Source organism: Cervus canadensis, chromosome X, assembly GCF_019320065.1.
Source record: "Cervus canadensis isolate Bull #8, Minnesota chromosome X, ASM1932006v1, whole genome shotgun sequence".
In the NCBI taxonomy this organism is placed as follows: Eukaryota; Metazoa; Chordata; class Mammalia; order Artiodactyla; family Cervidae; genus Cervus; species Cervus canadensis.
In genome coordinates this window covers 27,263,905-27,285,862 of record NC_057419.1, presented here as the reverse complement: position 1 = coordinate 27,285,862, position 21,958 = coordinate 27,263,905, and the positions used below count along the sequence as shown (strand labels likewise).

The 21,958-nt window shown below is 42.0% G+C and overlaps 1 protein-coding gene across 3 annotated transcripts in view; it reads right to left on the bottom strand.

Annotated features, from left to right (window-relative positions):
* The window catches only part of PDK3 (pyruvate dehydrogenase kinase 3), a 79,617-nt gene that overhangs the window by 43,076 nt on the left and 14,583 nt on the right, over positions 1-21,958 (bottom strand). For 2 of the 3 annotated variants that reach the window (XM_043458675.1, XM_043458676.1), the window contains exons 2-3: positions 9,358-9,499; positions 3,058-3,129 (exon numbers count right to left, since the gene is read on the bottom strand). In XM_043458675.1, coding sequence (XP_043314610.1) covers positions 3,058-3,129; positions 9,358-9,499 — 214 coding nt within the window. The remainder of the gene's footprint in view (positions 1-3,057; positions 3,130-9,357; positions 9,500-21,958) is intronic. The other variant, XM_043458677.1, reaches the window with a different exon arrangement.

Below are 21,958 nucleotides of genomic sequence, written 5' to 3'. Positions count from 1 at the left end.
AGCAATTTTATAAGGACACAAGAAAAGTGAAATCTGAGAAAAATATATTCACAAGAGTTACTATTCTTAGTAAAAGATGACCACACCCTAACAGAAAACTAGGCAAGGGGCCTGGTATCAACAGAAAATGTACCAGAGGGCATGCAAATGCCAATAACTTCACCTTCGAAATAACAAAAGAAAAGCAAATTAAAACAATGCAACACTATGCTTACCGGACCAGCAAAGAATAACCACTGCTGGCTAGACAGTGGGCACTTATCTGATGAATTTCTAGGGGCGACTGAGCAGCCTGTATCAAAAGCCCAAAGAAAGTTATTCTACTCGCAGGAACTGACTCCAGGAAAAGAACTGGATAAGGTCAACAATTATATTTCAGAGCTGTTCTTTAGAGCACTACTTAGGGTAGCAAGAAGACCACAAACTATTCTAAACCCAGTAACAGGAGGTCAAGTCATCTGACTTATCCACAGGTGGATCACTATGAAATTACTAACAATGGGGTAGACCTATAATGCTGACATTGTTATTTTTGTAAAAAACAAAACAAAGCATTCTGCACATATAGAAACACGTACACCAAGTTAAAAGTATGGATGGAAGGAAAATGTTAACAGTAATTCAATTTCCCAGTGATGGAAATTTGGAGTGACTATCCGCATAGTTTTATGTTTCTCAATGATGAAACTCTTCTGTAATAAATATATATGTACAGAGACAGCAAAAATGAATAAGTCAACTCAGAAATTAGAAGGTCAAAATTATTCATTAGAAATTTTCTAATGGACCATTTATCCTTTACACAATACTCTTCCCAATGTATTCATAATGAAATATTACTAAAGTGTAACAATTCATTACAGCAGGAAAGTGACTCAACTTATCTGTAGGGAGGAGACTTGCCTCAATGGTTCAATTCTCAGACTACTTTCCCAATCTTCTGGGGCTCCTATTCTTTTTTCAATAAGTCTTACTTAATTTTACATTTTTGGCCACACCCTGGGCTTCCCTGGTGGCTCAGACGGTGAAGAATCTGCCTGCAATGCAGGAGACCTGGGTTCGATCCCTGGGTTTGGAAGATCCCCCAGAGGAGGGCAAGGCAACCCACTCTAGTATTCTTGCCTAGGGAATTTCCACAGAGGAGCCTGGTGGGCTACAGTGCATGGGGTCACAAAGAGTCGGACACAACTGAGTGATTAAGCACAGCACTGTGGCACATGGGACCTTAGTTCCCTGATCAGAGATCGAACCGGCACCCCCTGCATAAGAAGACAGAGACTTAACCACTGGACCACTATTTAGAAGTCCCAGGGCTCTTCTAAACTTTGTCATTATGATCAACATCCTCATCTTCTTTGCTACTTTCACTTTACTTATGATTTCCCTGCTCACGACTCCTGTATTACCTCTCACTAAGCAGAAAAGGATGCTACGATGAACAGGACTCCCCATTCCTTCCTTCACCACAAGCATCTGGCTTCTACAACCTCAAGTCTCCCAACTAGCTTCATGGCAACCTGGGCAGGTTACTGAAACTCAATGAGAGTTGTTATCATTACGATCTCGTACACACTGGATCCAGAAGTTGGCAGCTTCTAAAGACTTGTGTCCATAAATCACAAGACTGCAGAAGCACACAGCAGAAATGTAATATCATAGATGCTCACAAACCTATATCCCCAAATCTGAAGCTAGAGAGGTCAGTCCTTATTTGCAGGATACCAGCCAAACAAACTGTCACTAGCTAAGGACTTTGGTGAAAACAAAGCTTCTGGATTCGATTCATTTAACTTTGATAACAAATGACAGCAAAGGCCTGTAACAAGGAAAACATTACAGCCGGGGCTCTAATCCAATGCCTCCTCTTCCACATTTCACCATTAACAAAACATCTAGCGAAGTAAAAACAGGTCAGGACTTTTTTTCCTTTGCATTTTACTTTACAAGTACATCTGACCTAGCTACTCACGACTCAGACCAGCAGTTCTGGCAATATGGTGCATTGCAAAGAGCAACTGTACTGAGGAAGAGTAAACATGATTTAGAGACTCAGCTCTGCTCTGAACTGATGTTACAATCTTGGGGAAGTCACTTCACAACTCGGACCTCAGTTTCCTTATCTGTGAATTGAGACAGCTGGGTTAAATGCCTCGAGCTAAGGTCACTTATGTAATGTGATATTTCTTAGTTCTTTTTATGGAACACCTACACGTAAGGCATTTGGTGTCACAATGATGTGGGCCAGGTTTCTACCTGGAAATTCCACAGCACAACAGGCCTGCCGTATGCTTTCAATGATGGGTACATGAAAGACGAGAAAAATAATGGGAAGAGGACACAATTTCTCTTGGCAGGGGAAAAAAACACACTCAGAGCTGGGTGTTTTCTGGTTAAATGAAAAAGAAAAACTGGAAATATTGTCCATCAGCATGCAAATTTAGCAGTCTCTGTGCCTAAAAGCAGCAATAGAATTCAGAAGTTATGTTAATAGCATATTTTTATGCGTCTCCAGAATAAAAGCAATATCTTTTCTCTGAGCTCAAATGTTATACTGCACTGAAACTTTAAAAACAAATCATAAGGGACTAAGTACATAAACTCATGTATACACAGAGGTCAGTGCGTTCTTAAAACTACCACTAGGTGGAACATTTACTGCAATATCTACAGTAGGTGCCCAGCTCCAGTTCACCAGAAAGAAGCACAAGTATTAAGAATTAGATCAGGAGGTGTAATTTGAAGGGTCTCCTGGTACCAGTTAAATTCTTAGCTCGAATTTATAGGGTGGAGAGGGAAGTGGGAAGGGGGTTCAGGATGGGTGGGGGAAGAGACACACATGTATACATGTGGCTGATTCATGTTGATATATGGCAAAAACCATCACAATATTATAATTATCCTCTAATTAAAATAAATTAAAAAACTGCAATGTTGAGCTGTTACCCATTAAGAGACCTAATGCTTCCATCCCACTTGTACTTCTTGGCTCTCAGTGACATGAGTCCCATTTACCAAAACATTTTTTTGACTTTCAAGTAAGTTTGGTGTCCTACTTACTTATCCAAGACCTGCGGATCTTCAGGGCTCTTATTTTCATATTCTAGAAGTTCAAGAAAACTCTGCATATACCTGAAAAAGAGATACTGTGTTAGTTGCCTACCCAACATCCAGCCTCCTTCCCCTCTTCCTTTGTCACCAGCCAGTTCAGTCATGTCCAACTCTTTGTGACCCCATGGACTATACAGTACATGGAATTGTCTAGGCCAGAATACTGGAGTCGGTAGCCATTCCCTTCTCCAGGGAATCTTCCCAATCCAGGAATCGAACCCAGGTCTCTGGCATTGCAGGCAAATTCTTTACCGTCTGAGGCACCAGGGAAGCCTTAGAGTACCTTAAATTTCCACCCAGGTATCCATCCAATCCCCTTGCTCTCCCATGGAACCCAAGTGCTTCAAGGTAAGCTGATACTATGCAGAGCTCCTAAGTGGCCAGTTTTCCTCTGGGTAGTCCTACTCCTCTTGTCACTAATTCCTAATTAGTCTGATAGTCTTGGTCTAAGCCTGTCACCACACTGCATTCCCCTGAACTCAGGGGTTGGCTCAAGAATGGAGCCTCAATTCAGGCCAGTAAAATGAAAGCAGATTTGCTGGTGGTCTTTGGGAGAGAGGTGCATGGATGTAAAGCCTAGAACCACTGCAGCCATTCTGTTACCAGGAGAAAATCCAGTCAGGACAGAGGACAAGATGGTTGGATGGCATCACCAACTCAATGGACGTGAGTTTGAACAAGCTCCAGAAGTTGGTGATGGACAGGGAAACCTGGCATGCTACAGTCCATGTGGTCACAGAGTCGGACACAACTGAGTGACTGAGCTGAAATGAATGAACTCAACCCCATGGAAAGTAGGACCCTGAAAATCTCGTGACTCTGAATTACACCAACTCCAAAAGCTCATCCTATGGGTGAATCTTAGTCACCATTTATTGCTTCAGTCAGGCTTAGTTGGATTTTCTGCTAACTTGCTAATACACGTATCCTAACTGGGACACCAAGTCTGCAGTCTGATTACCAAAAAAAAGTACATAGACTATTTAATAAGCAAGTGTGTGGCCCTGAAAAGGATGCTAAGAAGTTAGAATCAGAAATAAAGAAGATTCTCTCTCAGAGTTAACCTAAATTCATCAACATGTAAATGGAGGAGAAAGAATGCCTCTTTTCAGTTCAGTTCAGTCGCTCAGTCGTGTCCGACTCTTTGCGACCCCACGGACTGCAGCACACCAGGCCTCCCTGCCCATCACCAACTCTGGGAGTTTACCCAAACTCATGTCCATTGAGTCGGTGATGCCATCCAACCATCTCATCCTCTGTCATCCCCTTCTCCCATCTTTAATCTTTCCCAGAATCAGTCTTTTCAAATGAGTCAGTTCTTCGTATCAGGTGGCCAAAGTATTGGAGTTTCAGCTTCAGCATCAGTCCTTCCAATGAATATTCAGGACTGATCTCCTTTAGGATGGACTGGTTGGATCTCCTTGCAGTCCAAGGGACTCTCAAGAGTCTTCTCCAACACCGCAGTTCAAAAGCATCAATTTTTCGGCACTCAGCTTTTTTTTATAGTCCAACTCTCACATCCATACATGACTACAGGAAAAACCATAGCCTTGACTAGATGGACCTTTGTTGGCAAAGTAACGTCTCTGCTTTTTAATATGCTGTCTAGGTTGGTCATGACTTTTCTTCCAAGGAGCAAGCATCTTTTAATTTCATAGCAGCAGTCATCATCTGTAGTGATTTTGGAGCCCCCCAAAATAAAGTCTGTCACTGTTGCCACTGTTTCCCCATCTATGCCTCTTTTAGGCCCTTTGAAACAGGTCCTGTTGTTGATTAGGAATACCAACATATCTCAGTCAGGGCCAGCGTAAGCAATAATGTGTCCAACAAAGCTCTGGAGAATGGAGGAAATAATGTGATTCAGAGATTCCAATTACTTAGAGGTGTGTGACCTCTGCTTTGGGTCTGAACATGTCTGAACAAATTATCCCTTATCCTAATTATTTTTAATAACTAATTACTACTAATCCTACTCTTCTGCTTTGGACAGAGGATGAAGGCACGCCAACAACTAAACATGACTGTTTAGCTTATAAACACATAAAAAAGAATGACGTCTTATTAATCAGCCTCACCTGAACTTTGTGACAATGCATGATACTAAAGCATGTTCATCTCGGAATATTTTTTTAATACAGTTTCTGAACATTTAAGGTTATGAATTAGACACTTAAAATCATTAGGTCAAGCCATCCTAAGAGGCCACAGGCAGCCATCCACAGTGATGCCCTCAGGCCTGCCACATGTCAGCAGATTTTCAGGCTGGCATACGAACCTTACGGAAGGGGATGTCATTTAAAAAGATGTTATAAGCGGAAAGAGGTCGAAGACTTTGCTGAGCTTCTCAGCCTGCAAGTCAAGAAGGCACAGAGAACACACTCTGACTCAGGAGAGCTTCATGGCCCAGTATACTTAAGATTCGCTTTCGAAAAGAAAAGAAAGTGACAAGTCAAGACAACGCATGCTCGTGAACTAGATTCAGAAATCGGGGGTAATAGAGTAATATTGAAAGATAGCGAGCCTACCCAGAATTCCCGGCCCAGTAGCAGGCCCCTAATAGTGCTCAGATCATGAACTCCTTATTGCCAAATTCAGACTTAAATTGAAGAAAGTAGGGAAAACCACTGGACCATTCAGGTATGACCTAAATCAAATCCCTTATGACTATACAGTGGAAGTGAGAAATAGATTTAAGGCACTAGATCTGATAGACAGAGTGCCTGATGAACTATGGATGGAGGTTCATGACACTGTACAGGAGACAGGGATCAAGACCATCCCCATGGAAAAGAAATGCAAAAAGGCAAAATGGTTGTCTGAGGAGGCCTTACAAATAGCTGTGAAAAGAAGAGAAGCGAAAAGCAAAGGAGAAAAGGAAAGATATTCCCATTTGAATGCAGAGTTCCAAAGAATAGTAAGGAGAGATAAGAAAGCCTTCCTCAGCGATCAATGCAAAGAAAGAGAGGAAAACAATAGAATGGGAAAGACTAGAGCTCTCTTCAAGAAAACAAGAGATACCAAGGGAACATTTCATGCAAAGAAGGGCTCGATAAAGGACAGAAATGGTATGGACCTAACAGAAGCAGAAGATATTAAGAAGAGGTGGCAAGAATACACAGAAAAACTATACAAAAAAGATCTTCACGACCCAGATAATGATGATGGTGTGATCACTCACCTAGAGCCAGACAGCCTGGAATGCGAAGTCAAGCGGGCCTTAGAAAGCATCGCTACAAACAAAGCTAGTGGAGGTGATGGAATTACAGTTGAGCTATTTCAAATCCTGAAAGATGATGCTGTAAAAGTGCTGCGTTCAATATGGCAGCAAATTTGGAAAGCTCAGCAGTGGCCACAGGACTGGAAAAGGTCAGTTTTCATTCCAATCCCTAAGAAAGGCAATGCCAAAGAATGCTCCACCCCACACAACTGCACTCATCTCACACACTAGTAAAGTAATGCTCAAAATTCTCCAAGCCAGGCTTTAGCAATAGGTGAATTGTGAACTTCCAGATGTTCAAGCTGGTTTTAGAAAAGGCAGAGGAACCAGAGATCAAATTGCCAACATCCGCTGGATCATCGAGAAAGCAAGAGAGTTTCAGAAAAACATCTATTTCTGCTTTATTGACTATGCCAAAGCCTTTGACTGTGTGGATCACAATAATCTGTGGAAAATTCTGAAAGAGATGGGAATACCAGACCACCTGACCTGCCTCTTGACAAACCTATATGCAGGTCAGAAAGCAACAGTTAGAACTGGACATGGAACAACAGACTGGTTCCAAATAGGAAAAGGAGTACGTCAAGGCACATACGACAAGTATACTGTCACCCTGATTATTTAACTTATATGCAGAGTACATCATGAGAAACACTGGGCTGGAAGAAGCACAAGCTGGAATCAAGATTGCTGGGAGAAATATCAATAACCTCAGATATGCACATGACACCACCCTTATGGCAGAAAGTGAAGAAGAATTAAGAGCCTCTTGATGAAAGTGAAAGAGGAGAGTGAAAAAGTTGGCTTAAAGCTCAACATTCAGAAAACTAAGATCATGGCATCTGGTCCCATCACTTCATGGCAAATAGATGGAGAAACAGTGGAAACAGTGTCAGACTTTATTTTTTTGGGCTCCGAAATCACTGCAGATGGTGACTGCAGCCATGAAATTAAAAGAGGCTTACTCCTTGGAAGGAAAGTTATGACCAACCTAGACAGCATATTAAAAAACAGAGACGTTACTTTGCCAACAAAGGTCATCTAGTCAAGGCTATGGTTTTTCCAGTGGTCATGTATGGATCTGAGAGTTGGACTGTGAAGAAAGCTGAGCGCCAAAAAATTGATTCTTCTGAACTGTGGTGTTGGAGAAGACTCTTGAGAGTCCCTTGGACTGCAAGGAAATCCAACCAGTCCATCCTAAAGGAGATCCGTCCTGGGTATTCATTGGAAGGACTGATGCTGAAGCTGAAACTCCAATACTTTGGCCACCTCATGCAAAGGGTTGACTCATTTGAAAAGGCCCTGATGCTGGGAGGGATTGGGGGCAGGAGGAGAAGGGGATGACAGAGGATGAGATGGCTGGATGGACACGAGTCCATCACCAACTCAATGGACATGAGTTTGAGTAAACTCCAGGAGTTGGTGATGGACAGGGAGGCCTGGCGTGCTGTGATTCATGGGGTCACAAAGAGTCGGACACGAGTGAGCGACTGAACTGAACTGAATAGTGCTTATATATTTCGTGATGGAAAATCTCTTATCATGGTCTCAGAGCAATAAGAAAGTCTCATGCAAGCAAGCGTAATACTTGCTGCTTCTGAAACAAGCTATGAGTTCAGGGCAAAATCCAACTGACTCTGAGATGGAAGCCAAGGTCGCCGCCTCTGAGCTATCCTGGGTCCTGGGCCACTGTGACAGCCATGGCTGCTTGTCTGGAAGAGGACTGAATACTGTACCTCTAAGACCACCCATAGACTGCTTCTCAGATGAGTCATTCTCAACCCTAAGAATGTACTATAACCAGCATTACTGAGGAATGACTGGTGAATGGCCATCCTCCTTCAGTAGCCCAGTCTCCATTAATCCTCTAGACACCAACTAATGAATGGTTCCACTCCCCTTGTATCTGGCCTCACGCCCTCCTCCAGCGTTCTCCATGGGGACTTGCTCTCTGCTTGGAGAATACAGAGGAGACACACAAGCATTTCCATGTAAATCCCTTTCTAAAAATACACCACCTGGTCTTCCCTCCTACCAATCAGCCACCGCCTCACACTCTGCCTACCAAGTGGGCAGTTCAGTCACAAACTCAACTTCCTCAATTAGACAGCATGTGCTTTAAGCATCACATTAAGTTATCCTGTTAAGATTTTTCAGACTTTTCATGGGGCAGATGAAGCACAGCAGGTGGCTGATCTTTTTCACTCAGGACGTTCCCCTTTCAAATGACTTAGTTTGTCCTAAAATAAGTAAGATCTTCCAAAAACTTTTTTAAAAGGAAAAACAGAAAAAACCATGACAGAGACTGGATCAAATTAGCAACATTCCCCTAGTCAAAGAATTGGGAGACCTGCTCACAGGGGCCACTGCATTGGTATTCTTTCCATAATTTTCTTCACTTCCCTGTTCTTTTTTCCCAATGAAAAATCACATTTATAACCAAAAAAAAATTTAAGTCAAGAAAGTGTCTGGTACAGTTGAGAAGTTATTTCCCTTAGGACAATTACACACTGTCTTGAGATTTCTGCACCACCACTCCTCCCCCACCAAAAAACTTGGGACTTCACTGATGGTCCAGCGGTTAAGATTTTGCCTTTCAATGTAGGGGGTGTGGATTCAGTCCCTGGTCATGGAGCTAAGATTCCATGTGACTCAGGGCCAAAAACTCAAAACATGCAACAGAAGCAATGCTGTAACAAATTCAACCAACTTTAAAAATGGTCCGCATCCAAAAAAAAAAAAATCTTAAAACTCTCAATTACCTGAAAATTCAGATTCATAACCAGAAAAAAGCTGAAAAGTCAAAGAAGTGTCTTGTACAGTTGAAAAGCATTTTCCTTAGGACAACTATATATTGTCATATCAGTTTAAAAAAAAAAAAAAGCCCTTTAATTACCTAAGAAACCCAGCTATCCTGAATGAGTCATACCCACAGGAAGCATTATGTGTACTTTTAGGGAGAATGATCCCAATGCCAAATGTTCTGAGCATTCTGGGTAGACCCATCTGTCTGTCCCACACTATGTACTTACCAGCTCTGAACCAATCCCACCGAAGGGCGGTTAAGCAAGTTCTCCGGCAGAAGATTAACTTCTCTCATTGTGTTAGCCAGGCGCACAGGAAGCTCCTTTCGTAGGAACATATATGAAGTTTTCTCACATGCATTATCTCTCCCTATTAACAGATAAAAAATGTTCTGTGATTTTATACCCTAACAGATAGAATAATAAAGGGTTCTCATGGTAGCCCAGTGACTGGCTGGGAAGAAAACACTAAGTAACCCTGCAGTCTCTAGTTAAATCTTTATCCTCTGAAATAGCAAGCTTAAGAAAATAATTTAATTAGAATAGAAAAGGAGCGTTTATTCCAAGAGGCAACCTCGAAAGCTGTGTTTTTTCCCTCCGCACAAATACAGCCCTAGTGTTCCCAGTGGCGGTATAAAAGTGACCTGGGATATAATCGGAATTTGTTTTCAAATAAACGCTGTGGGAAAACTGCCAAGTAGAAAACTAGGAGAACGTGTAAATACACTCCTGTTCACAGGGGTTTCCAGAAGGCAACAAACCCATTCATTCCACAAACATTCACCTACTGCGGGTTGACTGCTCCCTAAGACTTTCTTCAAACGTGTTTCTCTCAGGACCAGGAAGCAGCTGCAGACCCTGGGTCTGACCAAGTCACAGGACTTGGGAGGTGCCCCAGAAGCCAGCTCACAGGTGCCCTCAGCAGTGGAGTGGAGGCACAGTGAGAGAAAAGGTACCAGGCCACGTGAAGACCCCGAGCCCATGTGACTGCCATGTGACCCCAGCGGTTCCATGACTGGTCTTGTCCCCAAGCCCCACCCTGCTGTAAATCCAGCGAGGATGTGACAGCAAGGACAGGAGCTCTGGGGACAGAAATGTGCTTCAGCCTCAACTCCGCCCCTGTGGGGGTGCAAAACCCTTCTTAAGCTTCTTAACTTCTGAGCCTCAGCTGCCTTAATCTGTAAAATAGGGATGAAGACATCCATTTTTGTAAAGACGACATGTGGCAACATGTACGGAGCCTGATACGGAGCCAAGTGTTCAGTGAATGTTAGTTCTTCTTCCATCCTCTCTGATACTTACAGGTCCGGCCCAACTCCCTCACGATCGGATAGGCCTGCCCGACTCCCCATGTCCCCTGCGAGCTGCTGGGAAATGGGCCACCTCAGGGCCAGGCCCGGAGAGAGGGAAGCAGGGCTCAGTGGATGAACTTCACCTCCAAACTCTCCACTTCCTTCAGCATGTGATGAGGCAGCAAATTAGAGGTTCAGAAGTAAACCCATTCTAACACTTCCAGCCCAGTTCTGGTTTCTTCCTTTCCTGTCCTCACCAAGTGAGACTGGAAATAAAAGAACCCACTTTGGAGGCTCATCTGCAGAACCTCTTCTGCCCAATGCCCCCTGCCCCCTTCTCCATTTCCAGAAAAGTCAGAATAAAATATTAAAGTCTTAACCCATCCCTCACTTTCCTCATTCTAATTGAGTAGTACACTGAAGGCCTCCAATAAATCTTTAATTAATCAATAATTCTGCCTTTCCCTTTTCTCCTAAGGGAAATACTCCAAAAAGGAAGGAAGTGTAGCATCTCAGCAATGACCTTCCAATACTTACTCGATACACATTCATCTGGCCTCAGGTGATTAACACAATGATTCAGGCTGCTTTGCTTCAGATTATAATATACACATATATATGACAATCCATTCCAGTACTATTACCTGGAAAATTTCATGGACAGAGAAGCCTGGTAGGCTACAGTCCATGGGGTTGCAAAGAGTCGGACACGCCTGAGAGACTTCACTTTACATATAAATATATATATATATAAAATCATTCCTGAAATGTTCTGCCTAAATATAATTTTTATGGATGAACCATTGTAAGTGCATTAAAAATGCTGATATTTCAAAACAACTTATGGTGAACCTCATTATAAAATGAAAGACCTATTATCTAAATTTAAAAGGGCATGTACGTTTGCATGTACCAGGAGAAATAGTTTGTATCCTGGTTATATAGAAAGGACATTTTCTTTTTTTAAAAAAAGCACAAAAGAAATGATGACCTTCTCCTTGCAGGAGAAAGAAGTTAGGGAATGGGAAAGAGTGAGAACCCTCTGGTGTTGAATTGTAACTGGAAGTTATCAGCATGACCTTGGTATTCTATCTGAGTTTTGGGGGTAACAAAAGTTGATGTGCTTAAGTCGCCACTTCCACAGCATGAGGAGCCGCAGATGAACAGCACAGTGGTGGTGGGGCGGCGGGAAGCAGGACGAGAGGGAGGGTCAGGAGAAGTGACGGTGGGCAGGCAGGTGTCAGGTGACAGGGGGTGATCAGGTTCACGTCTGTTCTGGAAACCCACAGGGCTAGATGGCTTCTGAGTTGAAAGGTTTTCAGATTTTAGGAAGTTAAAAAAAATACATCCACTGCAAGAAACAGTCCAGTCTACAGACACAATACAAGTGCAGTGCAACCTGTGAACATCCACACTGAGCACAGAAGACCATGGCCCAAAGTCACTTCAAGCCAGGTTTCGCCACAGACTGAGTTTGAGCACCAAGGGTATGAAAAAAGAACTTCCACTTGTCAAGTTTGGTGCATTTCAGAATTGAGGTAAAAGGTGACAGAGCCCGCAGAAGAGTAATGCCAAGATCGGATGCCAGAGATAGACTTGGGTTTAAATCCTGAGCACCCACTGGCTTCAGGAATGCTACCAAGTGTCAGGACACGTCCAAGAACGGGACGGAGCTCACAGAGGTTGCGGCGAGGGTTAAAAAGCGCTTAACATTTCACATGAACAGGTTTTTTAAAATTGAGAAGAGGGCACTCATTAAAGCACAATCACTAATAACACTGGATGGTAGAAAACACAACAGCCCGAGGCCACGGGGTACCAGATCAAACGGACTGATGCTAAGCCCCGCGAGCGTGACTGCATTCCGGTTCAGTGAGGTCGCCTGTGCTCATTTGATGATTCTACGTAATTAAAAAAGGATTAGAAAGGATTAAAGTGTGTTCTGCGTCCCTGCCACTCACTTTTCTTTTCTTCCTAAACAAAAGCCTTGAGGTTTGCATTGGTCAACTCTGCACTAACTAGAGGGCAACTAACTACTGGGCGTGGCCTGAAATAACCAAACTTCAGGAAGCATTGATTCTAGCCTTCCTGGATGACCAGCCTTTCATAAACCAGTGTTGAAAGAAATCTTATTTGTCTATATAACCCATCGCCCCCCTGCTTGCAGTGCCTTACCTATGGAAGCTTCTCAATGATTTACTCCAAGAATAGAGAATACTTTCAGAAGTTTGTTTTTTGTTTTTTTTTAAAGAGTACCTGCAAAAATCTCAGGTTTTGCCTCCTACATTCTAATTTAGCTTCAGAGATGAATTCTTTGTACTTGGATACCTTAATTATACATCAGCTTAAACAGGGGGGTGTCTTTTATCGTTAATTAGTGAGCCTAAAAATATATATGGAATGCCTGATTTTTTTTTAACCTTTCCGTGGTTTTCCTCTTCAAAGTTTTTTGTCCTGTGTGTTAATATTAAATACTCACTTTAAATCAAAGGGTTTCAACCTTTTTTTTTTTTCAGTTAACTTACCAAAAAGACGCTTTGGGTTTTAATTGAATGTCCTCTCAAAAGGGCTGTGTTTTTCTAAGGCTTCTGGCATACTGAGTATTTTCCACTTATTCGTCCCAGTCATTTGACTTCATTTTTTCCCTGCTTACTTGGCTTCTCCACATTCCTTAATTTTGATTTTCTATTTTTATTCTGCATTCCTCCATGGACTTCATCTTATTCAAATTTACCGATTAAATCTTTCCCTAGTATTAGTTCAAAAAATGAAGAAGCAGCATTGGGTGAGAGGCATGGAAAATTCTCATTTTGTGAACTTAAATACACTCGTGAATTTCTTCAATTTTTCCTTCTTTTTTGATGACCCTTTAATTCTCTCCTGTTTTCTGTTTGGTTTTCATACTTCATCCTTTCATTGAGAAGTTGGAGATAGTTACTACATTTGCAAAAAATGTGATTGTTCTGTCTAGAAAGGTTCCAAATAGCTTTCCAATTCACCAAGACACAGGATAAATAGACACAGAAACATAAATGACTTTTTCCCATAAATGACTTCTGATTTAAGATAGTCACCAATAACTGATGGTCACCAATAAGAAAGCAGCATTTGACCAGCCTTCTGAGAGCAAGAGTTCTGACTGATTATTCTCTTTATCTGGTTTCCACTATGGCCTATATTTCTGGTGAATCTCTAATCCTCTTTTCGACAAATTTACAGCAAGTAGGAAAAAATTATTATTTCTTCAGTTAATGGAATGATCTGATAATTAAAGCACAGGGCTGAGCACATGCCTCCCCAAAATGTAGTCTCCTGTCTGGATTACTTAAAGGCTATCTTTATCCACATCTTTCAGCTTTAATACTTAGTGGGAGATGTTTTAGGAACCAAAGCAAGGGAATCAGAGAATGGAAAAGCAAGGCAAAAATAGAAAAATTAGCGGCAAGGCACCAAAACCCAACAGAATGATCAGCTCATTCAGATAATGCTGCTTTTTTTAAATATCAATTAAATGTTTGAGTTTACAACCCATTTTTACCACTAACCATGTCAGAACCAGACACAGAACAACAGACTGGTTCAAAATTGGGAAAGGAGTATGTCAAGGCTGTACAATGTCACCCTGCTTATTTAACTTACGTGCAGAGTACATCATGTGAAATGCTGGGCTGGATGAATCACAAGCTGGAATCAACAGTGCTGAGAGAAATATCAACAATCTCAGATATGCAGATGATACCACATTAATGGCAGAAAGCGAAGAGGAACTAAAGAGCCTCTTCAGTTCAGTTCAGTTGCTCAGTCGTGTCCAACTCTTTGTGACCCCATGAACCGCAGCACGCCAGGCCTCCCTGTCCATCACCAACTCCCGGAGTTCACCCAAACTCATGTCCACTGAGTCGATGATGCCATCCAACCAACTCATCCTCTGTCATCCCCTTCTCCTCCTGCCCTGAATCTTTCCCAGCATCAGGGTCTTTTCAAATGAGTCAGTTCTTCACATCAGGTGGCCAAAGTATTGGAGTTTCAGCTTCAGCATCAGTTCTTCCACTGAATATTCAGGACTGATTTCCTTTAGGATGGACTGGTTGGATCTCCTTGCAGTCAAGAGTCTTCTCCAACACCACAGTTCAAAAGTATCAATTCTTTGGTGCTCAGCTTTCTTTATGGTCCAACCGTCACATCCATACATGACTAATGGAAAAACCATAGCCTTGACTAGACAGACCTTTGTTGACAAAGTAATGTCTCTGCTTTTTAATATGCTGTCTAGGTTGGTCATAACTTTCCTTCCAAGGAGTAAGTGTCTTTTAATTTCATGGCTGCAATCAACATCTGCAGTGATTTTGGAGCCCAAAAAAATAGTCAGCCACTGTTTCCACTGTTTCTCCATCTATTTGCCATGAAGTGATGGGACCAGATGCCATGATCTTAGTTTTCTGAATGTTGAGCTTTAAGCCAACTTTTTCACTCTCCTCTTTCACTTTCATCAAGAGGCTCTTTAGTTCTTCTTCACTTTCTGCCATAAGGGTGGTGTCATGTGCATATCTGAGGTTATTGATATTTCTCCCAGCAATCTTGATTCCAGCTTGTGCTTCTTCCAGCCCAGCGTTTCTCATGATGTACTCTGCATAGAAGTTAAATAATCAGGGTGACAATATACTTGTCGTACGTGCCTTGACGTACTCCTTTTCCTATTTGGAACCAGTCTGTTGTTCCATGTCCAGGTCTAACTGTTGCTTCCTGACCTGCATACATGTTTTTCAAGAGGCAGGTCAGGTGGTCTGGCATTCCCATTTCTTGAAGACTTTTCCACAGATTATTGTGATCCACACAGTCAAAGGCTTTGGCATAGTCAATAAAGCAGAGGTAGACGTTTTTCTGAAACTCTCTTGCTTTTTTGATGATTCAGCGGATGTTGGCAATTTGATCTCTGGTTCCTCTGCCTTTTCTAAAACCAGCTTGAACATCTGGAAGTTCACAATTCACATATTGCTAAAGCCTGGCTTGAAGAATTTTGAGCATTACTTTACTAGCGTGTGAGATCAGTGCAATTGTGCGGTAGTTTGAGCATTCTTTGGCATTGCCTTTCTTAGGGATTGGAATGAAAACTGACCTTTTCCAGTCCTGTGGCCACTGCTGAGCTTTCCAAATTTGCTGACATATTTGAGTGCAGCACTTTCACAGCATCATCTTTCAGGATTTGAAATAGCTCAACTGGAATTCCATCACCTCCACTAGCTTTGTTCGTAGTGATGCTTCCTAAGGCCCACTTGACTTCACATTCAAGGTGAAAGAGGAGAGTGAAAAAGCTGGCTTAAAACTCAACATTCAAAAAACTAAGATCATAGCATCCGGTCCCATTACTTCATGGCAAATAGGGGAAACTGGAAACCCTAACAGATTTCATTTTCTTGGGCTCCAAAATGACTGCCCACAGTGACTGGAACCATGAAATTAAAAGACACTTGTTCCTTGGAAGAAAAGCTATGATAAACCTAGACAACATATTAAAAATGAGAGACATCACTTTGCCAACAAAGGTCTGTCTAGTCAAAGCTATGGTTTTTCCAGTAGTCATGTATGGATGTGAGAGTTGGACCATAAAGAAGGCCGAGCACCAAAGAATTGCCTTTGAGCTGTGGTGCTGGAGAAGACTCTTGAGAGTCCCTTGGACTGCAAGGAGATCAAACCAGTCAATCCTAAAGGAAATCAGCCCTGAATATTCATTAGAAGGATTGATGCTGAAGCTCCAATCCTTTGGCCACCTGATGCAAAGCGCCAACTCATTGGAAAAGACCCTGATGCTGGGAAAGATTGAAGGCAGGAGGAGAAGGGAACAACGGAGGATGAGATGGTTGGATGGCATCACTGACTTCAATGGACATGAGCTTGAGCAAGCTCAGGGAGATAGCAAAGGACAGGGAAGACTGGCATGCTAAAGTTCATGGGCTTGCAAAGATTCAGACACGACTTAGTGACTGAACAAGAACAACATTAAAATGGGTAAAAAAAAAAGTGACATAATATTATTTCAGGGGAATCTTTTTTGTTTTTCTTCAGTTGTATTTATAAGATTTCAATCTTTTGAAAACACTGAATTTTAGGATAGGTAATTTATTTTAGAACTTACCAGAGCTATAAGCAATGATTAACTGAATAATCCTTCCAAAGAAACAGTGGAAAGCTACCAAATGATTGTAAATATCCTTCAGAAGAATCCCTCCCCACCCGTTCTAGCTTCATTTATACTTTGGGCTTCCTAGGTGGCGCTAGTGGTAAAGAATCCGCCTGAAAATGCAGGAAACGCAAGAGACACAGGTTCGATTCCTGGATCAGGAAGATATCCTGCAGTAGGAAATTCTTGCCTGAAACATTCCATGGACAGAGGAGCCTGGCAGGCTACAGTCCATGGGGTCACAAACAGTTGGACCACCTGACTGAGCGCACACACACATACTTTGAAAATGTCTCTTTTACTCCATGTTCAAAAATACTATTTCACTGCCTGGGAAGTTTAACAATTTTCCTTTGGGAAAACATACTCCTGAATTTCAAGAGATCAAGATAGGTAGTGGGTTTGGGACCTACCAAACTTGAGGCTGAGTCCACTCTAGGCTGGGCCATTTGGGTTATTATTACTAACAGTAAGCCAGAAACTTCAGAGCCAAAGAGTCAAAGATCAGGTATTTCACACACACCTCATTCACTACCAAACTCAATGCCCCAACAACAGTGAAGTGAAAGTGAAAGTCACTAAGTAATGTCCGACTCTTTGCAACCCCATGGACTAGACAGTCTATGAACTTCTCCAGGCCAGAATACTAGAGTGGGTAGCCTTTCCCTATTCCAGGGGATCTTCCCAACCCAGGAACTGAACCCTGGTCTCCCGCATTGCACATGGATTCTTTACCATCTGAGCTACACAACAGCCAGCTATCAAACTATTTCTCTCAGCCCAATGTCTATTTTATTATGCTCACAGATGCTGTGGGTCAGGAATTCAGAAAGGACAAAGGAGGTAAGGCTGCTCTGGAACCTCAGTTGGGAAAACTTAAACATTGGGGGAGTGACTGAACTGTGGGGAGCTGAAAGTATCTGAAGGCTTCCCGCTCACAAGGCTTCAGCCGACTACTTGCAGACTGAGACTGCCCACTGGAGCATCTTCTGGTGGCCTCTCCAAGGGACTCCTCACAGTATGGCGGCCTTGGGCTAGCTGGATTCTGGGATGGCGTCCATAAAAAAGGCAGAGGCTGCATGGCCTTTTATGACCCAGCCACAGAAGTCACACTGCTAGTTTCCTTCTGTCATACTCAAATGGTCTAAGCAGCCATAGCTTGCCCAGGCTCCAGGGGTAGGAGACCAGACCTCCTCTCCTGACCGCCCCCCACCTGGTGGAAGGCTGGCAAGGGCACATCACAGAATAGCATCGTCATGGCCATCTTTGTACAATGCCATCTGTCCTCTAAGATGTTCATAAACAGGTGTAGAAAATGATTTATTTCTCAAATTACACTTCAAAGCACTCTTCTACTACCTGAATTTGTTTTCTTTGGAGTCATTTTTCGGCCATTTATTTTAGTTTCTCTCGCTGTGGGCTCTCCTCAGATGGCAGGTAGCCCTTGCTTGCTCAGTGAGGCAGCCTAATCACTAAGGGAGCACCCCAAACGCCTCATGAATTACATAGGTCTTTTTGGTGGGGTCCTAACACCAGCTTCCCTTATTCACCTTAAACAGTTCATTCAGCATCTTTAAAGAAGAATCCTCTTTTTTGCCCTTCACTTTGCCTAAGGGTAGCTGCCTGCCTACTAACGTTCTCATGGTCAGGTTGGAAGGTAACCCTTCGCTTTTCAGACTTCTGGTTCATTCTCCAGTTTTCATTCAGCCAGCTCTACCTCTTACGCCCACCCTGTATCCCTGGTGCTGCCTTACTGAGGTAGGAGCCCCTCTGGAGGTCACAGTGCCTTCTGAGTATGTTTTAGACCCCAGCTATCCAATATAGGAGCCATGAGCCATTAGGGGAAATGTGAATATTCAACTACGTTATAATATCAATGATAAATTCCCCAAGTGTGATCACTGTGTCCTGGATATTAGGAGAACACTTCTTATACTTACAATATATTAGGTTGGTGCAAACGTAATTGTGATTTCGGATCGTGAATTTAAATCACTATAACTAGGCTCAAATACACCTTTATTAATCAAAATAGGAACCATTACAATCAACACATTTTTGCCAATGAGAAATGTTTGTTTATTCCTGTAGCATAAAAATTCATGCATTTTCTGCCTCCTGCTGGTTGTGGAAGCATTTTCCCTGCAAAAAGTTGTCAAGATGCTTGAAGAAGTGGTGGTTGGTTGGCGAGTGGTCACGTGAATATGGCAGATGAGGCAAAACTTCATAGCCCAATTTGTTCAACCTTTGAAGCACTGATTGTGTGACATGGGCATTATTGTGGAGAAAAACTAAGCCCTTTCATCTCATTGATTTGTTGAGCATAATTCTCAGATATAATGGTTTTGTTGGGATTCAAAAAGCTCTGGTGGATCAGACTGGCAGCAGACCACCAAACAGTAACCCATGACCTTTTTTGGGAGCAAGTTTGGCTTTGGGAAGTGCTTGGCGCTTATTCTAGGTCCAACCACTGAGTTGGTCATGGCCAGTTGTCGTATAAAATCCACTTTTCATCACACGTCACAATCTGATTGAGAAATAGTTCATTGTTGCGTAGAGTAAGATAAGACAATACTTCAAAACGACAGTATTTTTGATTTGTGGTCAGCTCACGAGGCACCCACTTATCAAGCTTTTCCACTTTTCCAATTTGCTTTAAATGTCAAACGACCGTAGAATGGTCGATGTTGAGTTCTTTGGCAACTTCTCACATAGTTGTAAGAGGATCAGCTTCAATGATGGCTCTCAATTGGTCGTTATCAACTTCCAATGGCCAGTCACTGTGCTCCTCATCTTCAAGACTCTCATCTCCTTTGCAAAACTTCTTGAACCACCATCGCACTGTATGTTCATTAGCAGTTCCTGGGCCAAACGAATTGTTGGTGTTGCGAGTTATCTCTGCTGCTTTACGACCCATTTTGAACTCAAATAAGAAAACTGCTCGAACAAGCAATAGCTTGTAGGGAACTACAGTCAATGTCTTTTAATAACCTATAATGGAAAATAATTTCAAAAATAATAAATGTGTATATATAACTGAATCACCTTGCTGTGCACCTGAAAGACTGTAAGTCAACCATACCTCAATAAAATGTTAAAAAAAAAAAAGAAAACTGGTAGAATTTGCTTTTTGTCTAACATCACTTCCATAGTCTAAAATACATATAAAATACACAAGTAATGTCATTAGCAAAAAAACAAATCGAGAAATGAACATTAAAATGATATATAACATAATCACATTTATTTAAGAATGCATTCCAATATCAAATGGCAAAGTTCAACAATGCAAAACCACAATTACTTTGGCACCAACCTAATATATAAGTATGTAGAAGTAGTCTTTACACCTGCAACTTACTCTCAAAATGGTCTGGCCAAAAAGTGTTTATGGAGAGGGAAGGAACACAGGAGTAGGGATGGATAGAAGGGTAAAGAGATTGAAAAGCAAATATGTAAAGTGGCTGATGAATCTAGGTGCTAGATATGGGTGTTAACTGTATTGTTCTTTTCGTTTTTTCTAAGGTCTGAAATTTTTCCAAATAAAAGGTTTGGGAGAGACACTGTGAATAACTTAAGTATCCAACAATAAGGGAATAGTCAAATAAACTACAATATTGCTTATTTACATGGGGAAATACACAGTCATTAAAAGTCATTTTAAAACTCAACAACAACAACAAAAAACAAACAACCCTATCCGAGAATGGGCAGAAGACCGGAACAGACATTTCTCCAAAGAAGATATACAGATGGCCAACAGACACATGAAAAGATGCTCAATATCATTAATTATTAGAAAAACACAAATCAAAACTACAATAAGGTATCACCTCACACGGGTCAGAATGGCTATCATTAAAAAGTCTACAAATAACAAATGCTGGCGAGAATGTGGAGAAAAGGGAACCCTCCTACACTGTTGGTGGGCATATAAGTTAGTGCAGCCACGATGGAAAATAGTGTGGAGATTCCTCAGAAAACTAAAAATAAAATTACCATATGATCTAGCAATCCTACTCCTGGGCATATATCCAAACAAAACTATAAATCAAAAAGATACATGCATCCCTATGTTCATAGTAGCACTATTCACAATAGCCAAGACATGGAAACAATCTAAATGTCCACTGAAATATGAATGGATAACTAACATGTAATACACATATACAATGGAATGCTACTCAGCCATGGAATGAAATAATGCCATTTGCAGCAACATGAATGCAACTAGAGATTATCAGAGCAAGCGAATTAAATCAGAAAGATAAATACCATCTGATATGACTTATATGTGGAATCTGAGTGAGTGAAGTGAAGTCGCTTAGTCGTGTCCGACTCTTTGTGACCCCATGGACTGTAGCCTACCAGGCTCTTCCGTCCATGGGATTTTCCAGGCGATAGTACTGGAGTGGGTTGCCATTTCCTTCTCCAGGGGATCTTCCCGATCCAGGGATCGAGCCCGGGTCTCCCACATTGTAGACAGACACTTTACCATATATGACACAACTAACCCATCTATGAAGCAGAAACAGACTCACATAGACAACAGATCGGTGTTTACCAAGGGGGAGGGGATTGGGGAAAGGATGAAGTGAGAGGTTGGGGTTAGCAGATACAACCTTTTATACACAGAACAGAGGCTTTCCAGGTGGCACAGTGGTAAAGAATCCGCCTGCCAATGCAGGAGATGTGGGTTTGATCCCTGGGTTGGGAAAATCCCCTGGAAGAAGGAAATGGCAACCCAGTCCAGTATTCTTGCCTGGAAAATTCTATGGACAGACTATAGTCTGTCCTCTATGAAGGAGCCTGGCAGACTACAGTCCATGGGGTAGCAAAGAGTTGGACATGACTGAGCACTCATGCAAACAACAAGATCCTACTGTGTAGCTTAGGGATTCTGTATAGTAGGAATTAACATTGTAAATCAATTTAAAAATGAAAACAAAGTTTTTAAGGAAAAAAGCAGTCATCTGAAAAAGGTCTTCTATAATTAGAGCCATTCTACTTAAACAAACAAAAAAAAACCCTACTAGAGCCACTGTATTCTTAAAAAAAATTTTTTTTCGAACAGAACATGCTACTGTATGCAGATGTTCCTAATGGGGTCTGAGGCCCATGCTACCTTCATGTAATGTTTCTGATGCTCCTGTAAGAAAAGAGGGTACAGGGTGATTGTGACGAGGTTCTCAATTAAGGCAGGTGAGGGTTACTGGATCCTTCCCTGAAGGAGATCTGTGTTTGGCTGAGGGAAAGTGAGTGACATCAACTAGCACCTTGATCCTCTCTCTTTAGAGATCTTGTTTGTTAGCTCTTAAAATACATGTGTCCTTGAACTTCCCAGGTGGCTCAGTGGTAA